Below are 15,000 nucleotides of genomic sequence, written 5' to 3' on the forward strand. Positions count from 1 at the left end.
AAATCTAACCTAAATCAAATCTAATAATTGTGATACTATCACAACTCTAACTCTGAACTAGGCCTATCACAAATCTGAAGGGCCCTTCACACCAAGAACGATAACTATAATGATAACTATAAACAAATATTGTTCTCGTTAATATGAATGACGACGTTCACACATAAACTATAACAATAACGACAAAGAGAACGACAATCACTTTCAGAGCTATTTTGAGAACAATAAAAAGTTAACAGCCAATCAGAACCTATATTATTCATTAACACGAGGAGAGACTTTTGGTTGGTCAGTGTGAACACTTTTATCATTATGCATATCGTTATAGTTATGGTTATACTGTAGGTAGGCTATCGTTCTTGATGGGAACAGACCTTAAACTCTGAACTATCACAAATCTAACCCTGAATTGACCTAGGTCTAACTCCAACTCCCTCATCCAGCAGCAGTCTGTATGGTGAGTCTCTTGGAGCATGAGGTCGATCCTGTGTAGCCTACTGCTCACTCTCTCTGCCTCTCGGAGTGTGTGTGTCTGTGTGTGTGTGTGTGTGTGTGTGTGTGTGTGGAGGAGACTGCAGGATTACAGTTGAGTTGAACAGAGAGCCCCCACGCACACAAGACAATAAAAAAACATTATACAACAATTGGGTTCTATGAAGCTGTTTCTTTATTTCTGATTGGCCGAGAGACGTTCCATGAGTTGAAATATCCCACGATAATCCACTCTGACTTTTCACAGCTAATAATAAATCACTCCGCGGTACAATGTCAAGTTGTGAAGTGTAAAACGAACTGTCACGTTGCATCCAAGCTGAAATACAGACGCTCAGAACATAGAATATGACGGAGGTGGATATTAGCTAGTTGGATGGCATGTAGGCTAAGTAAAATAGTGATGTTTCAAAACTAAAAGCATGTCCTAACCAGACGCAATGCGAGAATAGCAATATTATCAATAAAACAATCATTTTAAGCACTGACCTAATGAGAAATAAGACAATGAAAATGAGAATAGCAATCAAATAAGACACTCAATTAATTATATAATAACAATAAGTATAGCATGGTATGGCTAAATTTAAGGACAATAGCAAAATAAATGTCAAATTATATCAATGGACAAATTATAACAAAACAATGCTATTATACAAACCATAACACAAAACAAACTCTCAAAAGACTAAGTGCATATTAAACAAATATGCCTTAAGACCCCTCTTAAAAGATCCAAAACTGTTGCTGGAACGGAGAGCACTGGGCAACTCATTCCACCAACATGGAACCACTGAAGAATATGATCTACAATTTGATCTAGCATGTATGGTTGGTCGACATAACAGACGCTTCTCAGAAGATCGCAATATGCGGTTGGGAATGTACATCTTGATCAAAGAACTAGCTGGGAGCAGATCCAGTCAGTGTCCTAAAGGCCAGAGTGAGAGATTTAAATTTAATTCTGGCTACTATAGGGAGCCAGTGGAGAGTAACTAGGAGAGGGGTTACATGTGTCCTCTTTGACTGATTGAAGACCAGTCATGCTGCAGCATTCTGAATCAACTGTAGTGGTCTTCCAGTAATACACAAGCAGGTAGACCAGCTAACAGGGAATTACAGTAGTCCAGCTTGGAGATAAGCATTGCCTTTACAAGAAGCTGAGTGGAATCTTGTGTCAGATAAGGTCTGATCTTCCTAATGTTGTACAGGGTATACCAACATGACTTTGCAATTGAGGCAACATGCTCAGAGAAAGTAAGTTGGTCATCAATTTAAAAGGAGAGTAGCAAATTTGTTTGTTTGGAAATGTAAGGAGTAGAAACTAAGTAGGCCTACAGCTGTATCTGTTCAAATGCAGGAGAATGAAAGAACAGTTGTCTGTCCAAATGCAGGGGAATGAAAGTAAAAAGTTACCAAAAAAATAAATACTGCAGTAACCTAAAGGGCAGATACTGTACATATGCGACTTACATCCAAAGGCTCTGTTGCTGTTGTGTGTGTGTGTGTGTGTGTGTGTGTGTGTGTGTGTGTGTGTGTGTGTGTGTGTGTGTGTGTGTGTGTGTGTGTGTGTGTGTGTGTGTGTTTTCTGGTGGAATGTGCATAGCATTCACACACATACTGTACATTCCCTTTCCCAAAAGCAATAAAACAGACAGTAGCAGAGACAGCAAGAAACAGCTAGAAACAGCACTGTTCAGTGTCAACTGTGTGGAGAATGGAGATAGTGATGTGTGAGTCTGTTTGTGTGTGTGTGTGTGTGTGTGTGTGTGTGTGTGTGTGTGTGTGTGTGTGTGTGTGTGTGTGTGTGTGTGTGTGTGTGTGTGTGTGTGTGACGTGTGTGTGTGTGTGTGTGTGTGTGTATGTGTGTGTGTGTGTGTGTTTTAAATATACTTTATTCCAGTCACTCAAGTCTGAAAGAATGACATTCTTTTCATTGCATTTCCACTCTAGTAAGGTGCATCATCAGGTGCAACAAATATACAACTAATCTCACAACACATTCATGGCACACACACACACACACACACACACACACACGTACCGAATACATCTCACCCGTCATTCAAATCAAATCAAATCAAATCAAATCAAATATTACTTTATTGGCATGATTGTGTCAAGTCATTGTTGCCAAAAGCTTCAAGTATAACATGTTTATAATCAACTTTAGGGGGATAAAAATGAAAAAATTGCTAAAAAAAAGCAACTGTATGTGTGTGTGGGGGGGGGGGGGGGGGGGGGGGGGGGGGTTGGGGGTGACACTGAAGTATACAGTATTGTATGGTACCACAGCTGTACTGTATCACTGAAGTATACTGCATTGTATGGTAGCACAGCTGTGCCTGTGTGCTGATTCCAGAAGTGCATTTCAGTGACCCGACCTGTCACAGATGACAAAAGTACACACTTGGCCGACTCAAGTAGGATACTCCACTATTCCAACTCAATTCATTTGTCTCTCAAACAGTCAACTTGCAACTCCTCCAAAGTGTTAAATAATGGTGAGGGTGTGGAAGCAGTGCAGGGTGTGTGCAATATACAACTGCAATTTACCACTCACTCACACAGCTGGTGGGGTGCTGTCAATATCTATAGTGTGTGTGTGTGTGTGTGTGTGTGTGTGTGTGTGTGTGTGTGTGTGTGTGTGTCTGTGTCATTCATAGTGACCACTGGGTCCTTGGTTATGTGTCTGACCAAGGCCCTTCATCCCGGGTTACTTAGATTGGTTGAGCGGCCAAATCTAGGAATACTGTTGGTTGTTCCATTTTTTTCCCCATTTGAGAAAGATGGAGGCTAACTGTGCTCTTGGCCGCTTTCAACGCATCGCATTTCTATGGACAATTCTATCAACCTCATAACAAAAGGTGTAAATCCTAGTAAATGGAAAACTTCCGTCTTTCACTTTTTTTTATGAATTTACAAAACACTCCAAACACCTGCATTTTGTGTAGTGTGGGGTCCATTGTGTGTAGATTGGGAAAAAAAAGAAGAAGAAAAAAGAATCGAATCCATCTTAAGATGAGTTTGAAACATAACAAAAGTGATGCGCTGTGAATACTTTCCGTCCGTCTGTCGGTCTTCGTGAGCGGCGATGTGCTGTTTCATGTCTGTGTTCCAACACGTGTTATTACCCCAAGCTCACATTATGGCCGTTGAGTGCTCGCCGAGCCACGGAGAGATAAAGCTTTAATTCCTACCAGGAGCCGCCGCCTTGAAGCGGAACATAAAGGCTATGCGCCTTACCGCCTCCTTAGATGGTCATCTGTGTGATTTACAGGAGACTGCTTCGTGGGAATGGTCCCTCTGAACAACATCAGCCTCCAATTTGGCCCTTATGAAGGCGCATCACTCACCCAAACGCTGCCTCGGCCGCGCAGTTGGGCTCCACATATTCTGCTATTACATTCTTGAATGTTCTGTAAAAAAGATGGAGACACTCGTAGAGAAGTCTCATGTCCCCCCAGTTCCAAGGCCCAGTCCCAGGACTGTCTGCTGTTGCGTGTCAGCTGATCCAGCATGTCTGGTGTGCTGTGATCACTGTGTAGGCTAATTAACGCCATATAAAGCTAGTTCTTAACGCTCAAGTGTGCGCCTTTGCCAGTTTTCCCATGAGAGCGGCTGATTTAAGTTCGCGCTACTAGTCTACATTGCGCATGTTTGTGCTTTTGACGGAGCTGTAAATTATCGCCATCTGCACCGCTGACAGCTAAATTGTTTCCTCATCAGGGAGCAGGGCTGTTTCACAAACAGGAGGCACATTTTCAGAAATCTATTCTCCCGAAAGAATAGCGCTGCGGCTCGAACAGACAACTTTCCTTAATTCAATTGTCTCAACCAACAGCCCCAGATCTATATGGTCGAACTGAAAAGGATATAGTTTAGTCAATTAATAAAGTCAGTGTTTCCAATAAATGTGCCTATTTTGGCGATTGAAGAATGTGTTGAGCATTTCCTGGTTTTACATAAGTCGCCCCTTGATCTCCCGATCCCGAGTGACCATGGACAGAAGCGAGTCCAATACTTCCAAAAACCCTTCCTGACCCTCCCTCTCCCTCCTCTCGTCTCCAGCTCTAAATCCAGCGGGCAACTGGACCGGCGCGCATTCTCCCGTACGCGCGTGAGTGGACGGACAGATCCTTATCACCTGCATCTACCGCCGCGGGTCAGTAAACACTCGCAGTTTTCAGAAAGTTTAGGAATTTCAGAGCGCAACTTTCCCGCCGCATTCCCCCCCGAGAGTGGAGCAGTCAACCGAAGTTAACGTAAGGAGCGGGAGAGAACTTTACGCATGGACGTCGCTGGAGAGCTGCTCTTCGGTGTACACAACTAGCCTCCAGCTCCTAGACGAGTTTCACCACAGGTATGCGATGCGTTCCCTTCTTATAGCCTGCCTACTGTTCCACAGAGAACGAAAGCGTGTTGATCCGCGGCGGGAGATGAGCAGACATGTATGAAGTTGATTACGCAAGAGCAAGACAGACTTTATCGTGCCGACAGAAATGTGTCCTGGATACATGCAGAAACAGCTGTTAAAAATACAAAAGAAAACCATGCACGTATATGATAAATACATAACCTACACGGGCTGCCAGTTATGATAATGCATGTGCTCTCTCTCTCTCTCTCTCTCTCTCTCTCTCTCTCTCTCTCTATGCACACACCATCCGTTTCAACACACACCCCTAACAGAAATTGGTTCCAAGTTGTTGCCTCGTTATTCAATGACAAAGAATGAGTTGCATTGTCTATTTGTCTAGACGTCTGACTGCAACCACAACTACCACGTATTTCCAAAGAACAGTTCTGTTGGTTCCCTTGTGCTGAGATATTTTAATTGTTTTGGTTGGCTGACCTGACCCACAGCACTGCTAACGTTAGCTGAGTAGACTGCCAGGTTGCATAGACAATATTAGCCTACAGTATATGGATCAAGATGAATGCCAGGCTGAAGGCATGAGGCTAAATAAAAATCATTAATCAGTAATGATCATTTTTGTGAAATCTGTCTATTTTGAATGTGATCATTTCTCTGGCATAGTCTGTGAGACTGTATCGTGGTGATAGACAGACGAGGACATGACCTTGCTATCCACTAGGTAGACACGGTATGAGGGTATATCCTTCGATTCGTTGAAGCCTTCTGAAGATGTGATAGAGCTACAACCCCAGGGGCTAATCCCCCTCCCCCCCTCCTTTCAGTCCTAATGATGCCAACCAGTGTGTGCCAACCAGAATAGATGGATGAAATGTGACAGATGAAACTGAGAAATAAAAATTCAAATTCTGGTAGGAAAGCCTGGGAATTCCACATACGACACACACATACTCAAAGCAGACCAGTGAATCTCATGGGTACGTTCTAGTCTGGGAATACCCATATGACACACACACACACACACACACACACACACACACACACACACACACACACACTCACACTCACACTCACACTCACACTCACACTCAGAGCAGACCAGTGAACCCCATGGGTACGCTCTAGTCTGGGAATACCCATACGACCTTTCAGCAGATTTGGGATTTGCTCTGCAGGTCCGTGCGGCTCTGGGCCATCCAAGCCCATTTCCAGTGTCCCTAAAACACGGGCACGCAAATACAATCACTAATCTGGCATGGACGTAGACTGGCTGTCACCGATAATGAGCTCAATCTTTTAAGATTGGACATTAGTATGGGGAGTCTGCGCTTTATTTCTACTGCACAAGAGGCATGATCAATGGGCATCGTTCAAATGACTCCGTGCGCTTGGATAGTTGTTCAACCAGACCAACAATCCGGTGCGTCTTTTGGATAAGCTCGTTTGTGATTGGACCTAAAGGTTGTGGACAGGAAACAGGTGAGATAGATGTGCAGCTTTCCAGTCTGAGCTGCCGGCTGAAATTCAATTTTGCCAGCAGGTCATGCAGGGCTTCACCCAGCCTAGTACAGACGTGAATTTCTTTGGAATTGAGTAAACTACTGGCATCTAAACCAAACTAACATCTAAAACCTTTGTTTACAAGATTGCTACACGTTTGAAACGATTTGCTAAGCGTTTTATGTACTCATTTAAGTTTAATTTCACTGCTAGTTGCGCCCCTGCTAGCAGTCGTACTGTAAATCAATTACCCTTTGCTAGACCCACTCCCAATTGTACAATTTTGTGAAGGTCTTTGTGGTCCCTGGCTATATCATCATTGTAATAGATAGATAGATAGATAGATAGATAGATAGATAGATACTTTATTGATCCAGAAGGAAATTAAGGAAAGCTAATTTATACCTTTAAACAGGTGACTTGCTCCTACAGTAAGCTGGCAGCGTAGGGTGTTCAGAATCAAAAGCATTGATGATTGACATGCTGCTGCTGTCTTGCAAAGAAAAACTTCATCTGTAATGTGAAGACTGTTCCATAATCTGCATAAACTAGGGTGCAGGTTGAAACATTTCAAATCAACTTTGCACACGCAAACTTAGTCTTTATTTATAAATGTTAGCCTGAAATATTCGTATTCGTAATAATATTAGTCTCACACAAGATTATTTATGGTTTGGTCCAACAAAGATAATCTTACCGTGGGCTCTAGAAGGCTTGTGGGCTGGGCAGTGCTACAAGTGTCCATTAGGTCACTATTAGGGCATATGCATATGAAAACCATTCTCTGATTTGGCTGTTAGATAACAGACAGCCTAAATACATTGCCAACTTTTAAGAGTGAGCTATCAACACACACACACACACACACACACACACACACACACACACACACACACACACACACACACACACACAAACACACACAATGAGTAATGCAACAGCGTTCAGATGTGGATCAGCCTGTTGAGGTTCTGAAAATGGGTGATTTAGATCAGCCACCAACCCCATACAGGTATCCGCCGTTCATTCAGACATACCAGCACTCCGACATTGACGTCCAATTGTCGTAGTGGAGGCATGTCTCTTTATGGGGAAAAAGTCCCACCACTCCCACCACCACAAAATGTTCATGGTCGCAGTGGCGGTATTTAACTTTTTTTTCAAACAACGTGCCATTCCGACATGAGGTCATTAATAGGCTATTAATGTCATAACTATATCCTATTGTGTAAAATAATAAAGATTCACATTTAAAATGTCATTGTGAAGACTTCTTGATATGGTTATGTGTCTGTTGTGTGCGCGACTCGACGTGAAAGCAGTTCTGGCAAGACATGGCAAGACATGGCAAGTTTTCATGGTAACCATCGGTGCAGCTGTACCTAGCTGACTGTGAAAGCCGAAAAGAAATAGGCCTAAGTAATGGCGAACGTTTAAACTATGTTTGCCATGGGTAGTGGACAAAAAACACTAAAATAAAACAATAGCCTATAAATATCTGTAGTGCGTAATGGACACGGTTGGTCATTTAAAAGTTATTTCAGCAATACGAACATTTCTCGTCGCACTACGCACGCAGTTCAACCTATTCAGTAGTAGACTAGGCCTACTGGTAAGAATAAAAACTACTTTTAGCCCTGGACCTATAGGAGATTGTTTCCCCCAATAAACTGTGGGGAAACATAAAAACTGACATGCGGTATCTAACTTAGGATGACTGCATGACATATAGGGTTTCCCCCCAGCGCTTTAGGCGCGGCCTTGACAGTAGCCTACAACACCTCCCACATTGACTACGTCCCCGGAAAATAAATAAATAAAACCGCCCAAAGCCAGCAGTTTTCATATAAGTCCATTCTTCTCTGTCTCATTATTCGCGTACTAAGTGGAACTAAATTAAGTTATTATTTTGCTGTCACTTCGTCTGTTTTATGGCCTAGAAGGTTGTATTTGGTATGTGGATAGCTCTATCTCTCCTTTTTTATCTGACATGCAAGCCATATCTTTTTGACCACGGTTTCACGGGTAAATCAAACGAAAGTAGCGGTAGCCGAAGCTATATGACATTCTTATTTGTTTGTCACTTCGTCTGTTTTTATAACACGAAAGGATCGATGTGTTTGGTATCAATGGAAAGCTCTGTTTCTCCTCTTTCATTTTATATGCGTGTCATGTCTGTGCGATCCCGGAGTAATTCAAGCGAGAGCAGTGGCTGCGTGGGTGAACGCAGAGCAATATAGACTGTAAATATGAAATACTTTGATTTAAATTCATGATTTTATTTTATTTTCATACTTGATCGTACAGACACATATCTATCTCGTTGGAAAGCCCCGGTTCTGCTCTTTCATGCAATATAGGTCTCATCTCGCTGTGACTAATAATCGCGGAGCAATGTAACAGAGAAGAATGGGTGTGTTCATAGGGTCCGTTAAATTGACTTGGAAAAAAATAACATTTGTAAACTGTCGGAATGCGGGTACTAAAATGTGTCGGATTGGCAGCATGTCGAAGTAGACGCATGTCTAAATGGAAGCATGTCGTAGTGGTGGCATGTCTGAGTGTCAGCATGTAACCCTTCATACATGTCTGATAGCCGGTAGGCCTACAGATTTGTTCTTTGCTTTAAAGGAAAACTATGCAGGATTGGCGATTTCATCGTCGGTTTTGCTTTCGCTTTTCGTTTTCACTCGTTTTATGCTTGCATATTTCTCTGCAGAGCCTCCCCTACAGCTTTAGCGTGTATATTTTACAAAACTCCTCAATCTGTCAGTCTGCCGTGTCTTTTCATGAGACTTTACATGACACTTCCTGGAGTAGACTATGGGTGCGTGCCCAAAGTTGCACAGTTTACCTATAAGCTTTGCTTTGAACAGCGGTTCTTACTCTAATGGGAATAGTGATAGGATTTTACTGTAATGGAAATTGGCATTGGATATTACTTTAATGGTACTGGAAATGGCCATAGCCTATAATATGTAGGTTTTAAGTCAGGTCAAGTCAGTTTATTTGTATAGCAGATTTAACATGCACAGAATGCAACCCAAAGCGCTTTACACACAAGGCATTGACACACAAGACAAAAGATGCGGAACGGAGCGGCATACCCGGGACAAGACAAACAAAACAGACAACAAACAAAAAAATAACAAATAACAAGAACAAACAAAACATTGGAGATGAATACTAGCCAATGACTTTCCCTTGCAGTTTCCCAATGCAGTTCAGTCCTTTTGCACACACACATTGTAATGATTCCGTTATGTGGATCTGTCTTAATCAGGCATCTGTGTTTTTTGTCTGTACCATTGAGATGTAAATATTGAATATTTATTTCACTCTTGCATGGCAGCCTCCGCCATCGGTGTGTGAATGAGTGAATGTGAGGCATGATATGTAAAGCACTTTGGGTGCTCGCTGTAGCAGATAAAAGCGCTATATAAACGCAGTCCATAAACGCAGTCCATTCGGGCTTGTCCGCATATCACATGGAGTTGACGTGTGGGAATGGGCCTAATTGACTTGACCTGCCATTATTCCTGACAGGGTGGGGGGGTTGGGGGGGCGGGGAGTGGTCAATCAGTCAGCGTAAAGTAGATTACCTGACCTCAGCCCCCGGTCCATCTTCCAGTAAAAGGCTCCAGTGGCGGACATTAGGGTGACGTTTTGGCTTCGGCACTCTGGTGTGTGGAGCGCTAGGGGCCGGTCAGGATTGGGCAACGGCTGGATGCGGCCTAATGACCCCTGGTGCATTAGCACCATCAGACCCCGTCAAGGTAAAGTGATCCGTAATGGCTCTCAGAGGCCCAGGTCACCAGAAGAGCCCAACTGCCCGTGACGCTGGTTTGGGGCAGCAGGCGTCAGGAAGTCGCTGTGTTTTATGTGAAATGGAAGCGCTCTCTTGTGTCCGTTAATGGAGTTTGATTTTGGTTTTGTTTTGAATCACTAAACTTGATTTGATCGCTACTCTCATGCTTGGCTCGTGTGTTGTGAGTGATGGTGTGGGTTTTTGTGTTGTTATGCGTGTGTTTGTGTTTGTGTTTGTGTTTGTGTTTGTGTTGGTGTTTGTGATGTGTTTCTGATGTGTTATTATATTATTTCCATTACAGTTACATCACAGTAGTTTGGTAATGGACAAAGAGCTTGAGTATGTTCTCTAAAACACCAGTGCAGCTGGACACTGAGACCCCGGGTCACTAGAGGTCAACCCAGAACTCTCCTCCACACTGTGTCCAGTCAGCGTGGGCGTTGGTGTGATATTTGACCCCGGGCCAGTACACACACACACACACACACACACACAAACACACACATACACACACACCAGTACTTTTCCCTGTTGTGTGTTGACATGGTTCAGAATGATGAGCATTGTTCCGAAGGAAGATTTATTTAATTCAGGAAATTCTAAATTCTGTTTCCCTGATATCATCACCATTGCGTCTGTATCACTTCCTGTTTACACTCAGTGATGTAACCGCTTGGCTGGTTGTTGCCAAAAAAGAAAAGAGACTTTGAAGTGATGCAGGAGCTGGGTCCTTTTGAAAACCATATCCTTGTTGATAAGCCCCTCTTTATCTCATAAAAAGGGGCTGGAGATGGTGTGTGTGTGTGTGTGTGTGTGTGTGTGTGTCGGGGGTGAGTGAGACATAGCTCAGTCTGCGCTAGCGGCGGGTCCAACCTGAGGTCAACTCCTAACCCCACTCACTTCCTGACCTCTCTTCAGGGTCCTGCAGAAGTGCAGAAGAGCCAGCCCCTCTGTGTGTGTGTGTGTCAGAGGGAGTTAGGTGAGTTACACAAAGCTCAACGCGAGCCATGCCGTGCCTGCTGAGTTGAAGTGCTGCAGTACTGCAGGAGGTGTCCTCAGTGATCATCCATAAAGATGCCAAATCCAGGGGCGCAACAGGCTACAGCGCTCATACCACATGCGGGTCCGAGTGCCCATGGGGACCCAGGTTCGAATCCGATTTTCCGATCCCACCCCATCTCTCTCTCCCACTTACTTAATGTCTCATTCTTCACTGTCCTATACAAATTAAGGCATAAAAGCCTCCCCACAATACCTTTTTTTTTTTAAAAAGATGCGGAACGGAGCGGCATAATCGCCAGCGTACCTGGGACATGACAAACAAAACAGACAACAAACAATAAATAACAAGAACAAGAAAACGAGAGAGATGGTGTATTTATGTGATACAGTATGTCTGTGGTCTTATATAGAAATGGCATATTCTTGTGATACAGTGAGAGATATCATTGAGTTTTTTAGAGGGTTTCTCGTAGCTGTTCCATGACCGATGGGTTTCAGGTGATGACAATGTCCCGTCTGTGACTGATTGGGTTCAAAGGTACAGTCACTGTTGTGGTTGAATGGCTTGATCATTCGAGAATTGCTCACAAATCTTATACGGAGATGGCATTGGGTTGTTTGATAAACATACAGCCCTTGATAAGCTGGCCTCGGCGACCATACAGTATGTGGAGGACCATATGAGTTAGGGAGGGATATATGGGGTGGTCTCACATGAGGAAGAACAGACGCACACACACACACACACTCAAGAACAGGCACAGCATCTCCGTGTGTTTGGACCCCACAAGCCTTTAGCTAACACCGTGCCACGGAGCAAGTTCCTGGTGCACTTCAACTAAATCAACGCGAGTTCTTATAACACTTCAAATAAATCTACACAAGTTCCTATAACACTTCAACTAAATCAACGCAAGTTCTAACATAATGAATTGCATGGTTTGGATAATGCTTTCAAATGTATTGTTAATAGTAGACGCATCGAACGGCCCAGTTTTATATGAGTGAATACAGAAGAGACGTTGTGACGTTCCAACGTTCCGACTGCATTCCATCCCAAGAGTCCTTCTCTTGACACCGCAGTGAGCTTCCGTCTGCCTGGCAGTGGGAAAGTGCCTCTGACAGTATTCCGTCCCCAGCATTGCACTCTTTTGAATGATAAACATGTCTGTGTTTGTGAGTCTAAAGTGAATTCCTGCCCTTCCAGTCGTATAAATAAATCGGTCATAGTGACGATAGCAAATATTTAGAGGAAAAATTGATCGTGTTGAAAACCATTTTTCTTCAACTGTCCGGTTGTTTAGATGAAGTAAGTTATAGCCATGCAATAGTTCTCCCTCAAACATCTGGACATGTCTCCCTCTGTGTGTGTGTGTGTGTGTTTGCGGGGGCTCTGTGTGTGTGTGTGTGTGTGTGTGTGTGTGTGTGTGTGTGTGTGTGTGTGTGTGTGTGTGTGTGCGTGCGTGCGTGCGTGTGTGCGTGTATGTGTTTTGCAGGAGACAAGTCTGACAGAGGCTTTTTGACAAGACGTCGTCAGGATGAAGTAAGCTATGAGCTTATGGAAGCCTGCAGCCAAGCCCTCCTTGAACCAATCAACAACCAGCCAACCATCCAACCAACCAATCAACCATGCAGCCACGTGTGATAGACAGCAACTGGACCTCCCCCTCCCCCTCCTCAGCCAATGAGACGCCGCTCTGCTACTCCATCAGCAGCCCGCCCTACAACTACACGAGCACGCTGGCGTCGGCCTACTTCTCGGCCGTGTTCAGCGGGCTGGGCCTGAGCTCCAACCTCTTTGCCCTCGTGGTGCTGCTGCGGGCGCTCTCGCAGCGCTGCACGCGTGCCAGCTCTCGCCCGGGCACCAGCTCTCGCCCGGGCACCGTGCGCCCGCACCCTCGCCCGCGCTCCTCCTCCTCGCGCTCCTCCTTCCTCATCTTCCTCTGCGGCCTCGTCTTCACCGACTTCATGGGCCTGATGGTCACGGGCTCCATCGTGGTGTCCTTCCACGCCACGCAGTTCAACTGGCGCCAGCTGGACCCGCACTGCCACTTCTGCAACTTCATGGGCATGTCCATGGTGTTCTACGGGCTGTGCCCACTCTTGCTGGGCGCTGCCATGGCCGTGGAGCGCTTCATGGGCATCAACAGGCCGTTCTCGCGCTGGGGCAACATGTCGCGCCACCGTGCCTGCATGATGATGGCGCTGGTGTGGCTGTTTGCGGGCGCGGTGGCACTGCTGCCCCAGGCTGGCGTGGGCAGCTACCACATCCAGTACCCGGGCTCCTGGTGCTTCCTGCGCATCAGCGCCGAGCGCGGCCGAGACCTGACCTTCTGCCTGCTCTTCTCGCTCGTCGGGCTGCTGTCGCTGGCCGTGTCCTTCCTGCTCAACACGGTCAGCGTGGTCACTCTGCTGCGCGTGTGCTGCGGCCCGGACGCGGTCCAGAGGCGGCGCGATCACGAGGTGGAGATGATGGTGCAGCTCATCTTCATCATGCTCATCGCCTCCGTCTGCTGGTGCCCTCTGCTGGTGAGTGTGCACACACACACATCACACACACACACACACACACACACACACATCACACACACATCACACACAAACACACACACACACACATCTCACACACACACACACACACACACACACATCACACACACACATCACACACACACACACATACACACACACACACACACACACACACACACACACACATCACACACACACACACACATCACACACACACACACACGCGCGCACACACATCACCATCACACACACACACACACACACACACACACACACACACACACACACACACACATCACACACACACACACATGACACGCACGCACGCACGCACACACATCACGCACGCACGCACACACACACACACACACACACACACACACACACACACACATACGTCACACACACACACACACACACACACACACACAAACTGTAGCGCTGCAGACAGAAGGAGCCACACACACACACACACTGGCAGGAGGATATATACACACACACACTGCAGACTTAAGGAACATACACATGCAATCATGTACACAGGCAAACACACACACTCTGCAGGCGAGAGGAACATGCAAACACACACACACACACACACACACACACATTACAGGCAGGGTGAAAGGCTATGGAAGTGATTTGGGTGATCACTCATCGACATGCCAGTTTTAACTTTCCCACTCCTAAATTGTTGGACTAAAAGGAATTCCAACATTTTAGCAGTAGCTCCTAAGTGTGGGAAAGCTTAGAAGTAGTCGAGAGGACACGTAACTCACTTGTATTGGAGCTATTCTCAAAAGAACAGAATGTGGCAGTTTGCATCATTCCACATCACAACGTTTTGAAATTGCATCCAGAGGCACTTCCAAAATCTTGTAAGAGTCACAGTAACGTGGCCAAGGGCAACTAAAACCATTATGCAGTTGTTCTTTTCTCCTATACTTGCCACTTTTCCATCCTGAAAGTTTCTTCTGAGCAGATAGATAGATAGATAGATAGATAGATAGATGGATTGATAGATAGATCATTTGTTCCCGTCATTCTTATGATTCTCAGAAAAACGAGATTGTGTTTCACACATCAGCCAGCAATCAGTAATCAGTGCATAATACAAAAATAAATGAATTATGCTAATGCTAAAGTCTGTATATACATAGGTTAAAAAAAGAGCTGGTTTAAAAAATGCAACTAAAATATAACTATTAATAGATAAATAGGTTGGTTTGATAAAAAAGAGTTTATTCTTTCTCCGCTGATCTCACTATGCTCTTGAGATCGTGCCTCT

The 15,000-nt window shown here is 44.8% G+C and overlaps 1 protein-coding gene across 2 annotated transcripts in view; it reads left to right on the forward strand.

The window, feature by feature from the left end:
* Window positions 1-4,543: 4,543 nt before the first annotated feature.
* The window catches only part of tbxa2r (thromboxane A2 receptor), a 27,419-nt gene continuing 16,962 nt past the window's right edge, over window positions 4,544-15,000 (forward strand). Inside the window, exons 1-2 of one of the 2 annotated variants that reach the window (XM_062556922.1) lie at window positions 4,544-4,855; window positions 12,677-13,709. In XM_062556922.1, coding sequence (XP_062412906.1) covers window positions 12,810-13,709 — 900 coding nt within the window. In that variant the 5' untranslated portion in view covers window positions 4,544-4,855; window positions 12,677-12,809. Of the gene's footprint in view, window positions 4,856-6,271; window positions 6,350-12,676; window positions 13,710-15,000 lie in introns of those variants that run through there. The other variant, XM_062556923.1, reaches the window with a different exon arrangement.

This window comes from Sardina pilchardus, chromosome 15 (assembly GCF_963854185.1).
Source record: "Sardina pilchardus chromosome 15, fSarPil1.1, whole genome shotgun sequence".
Lineage (NCBI taxonomy): Eukaryota > Metazoa > Chordata > Actinopteri > Clupeiformes > Clupeidae > Sardina > Sardina pilchardus.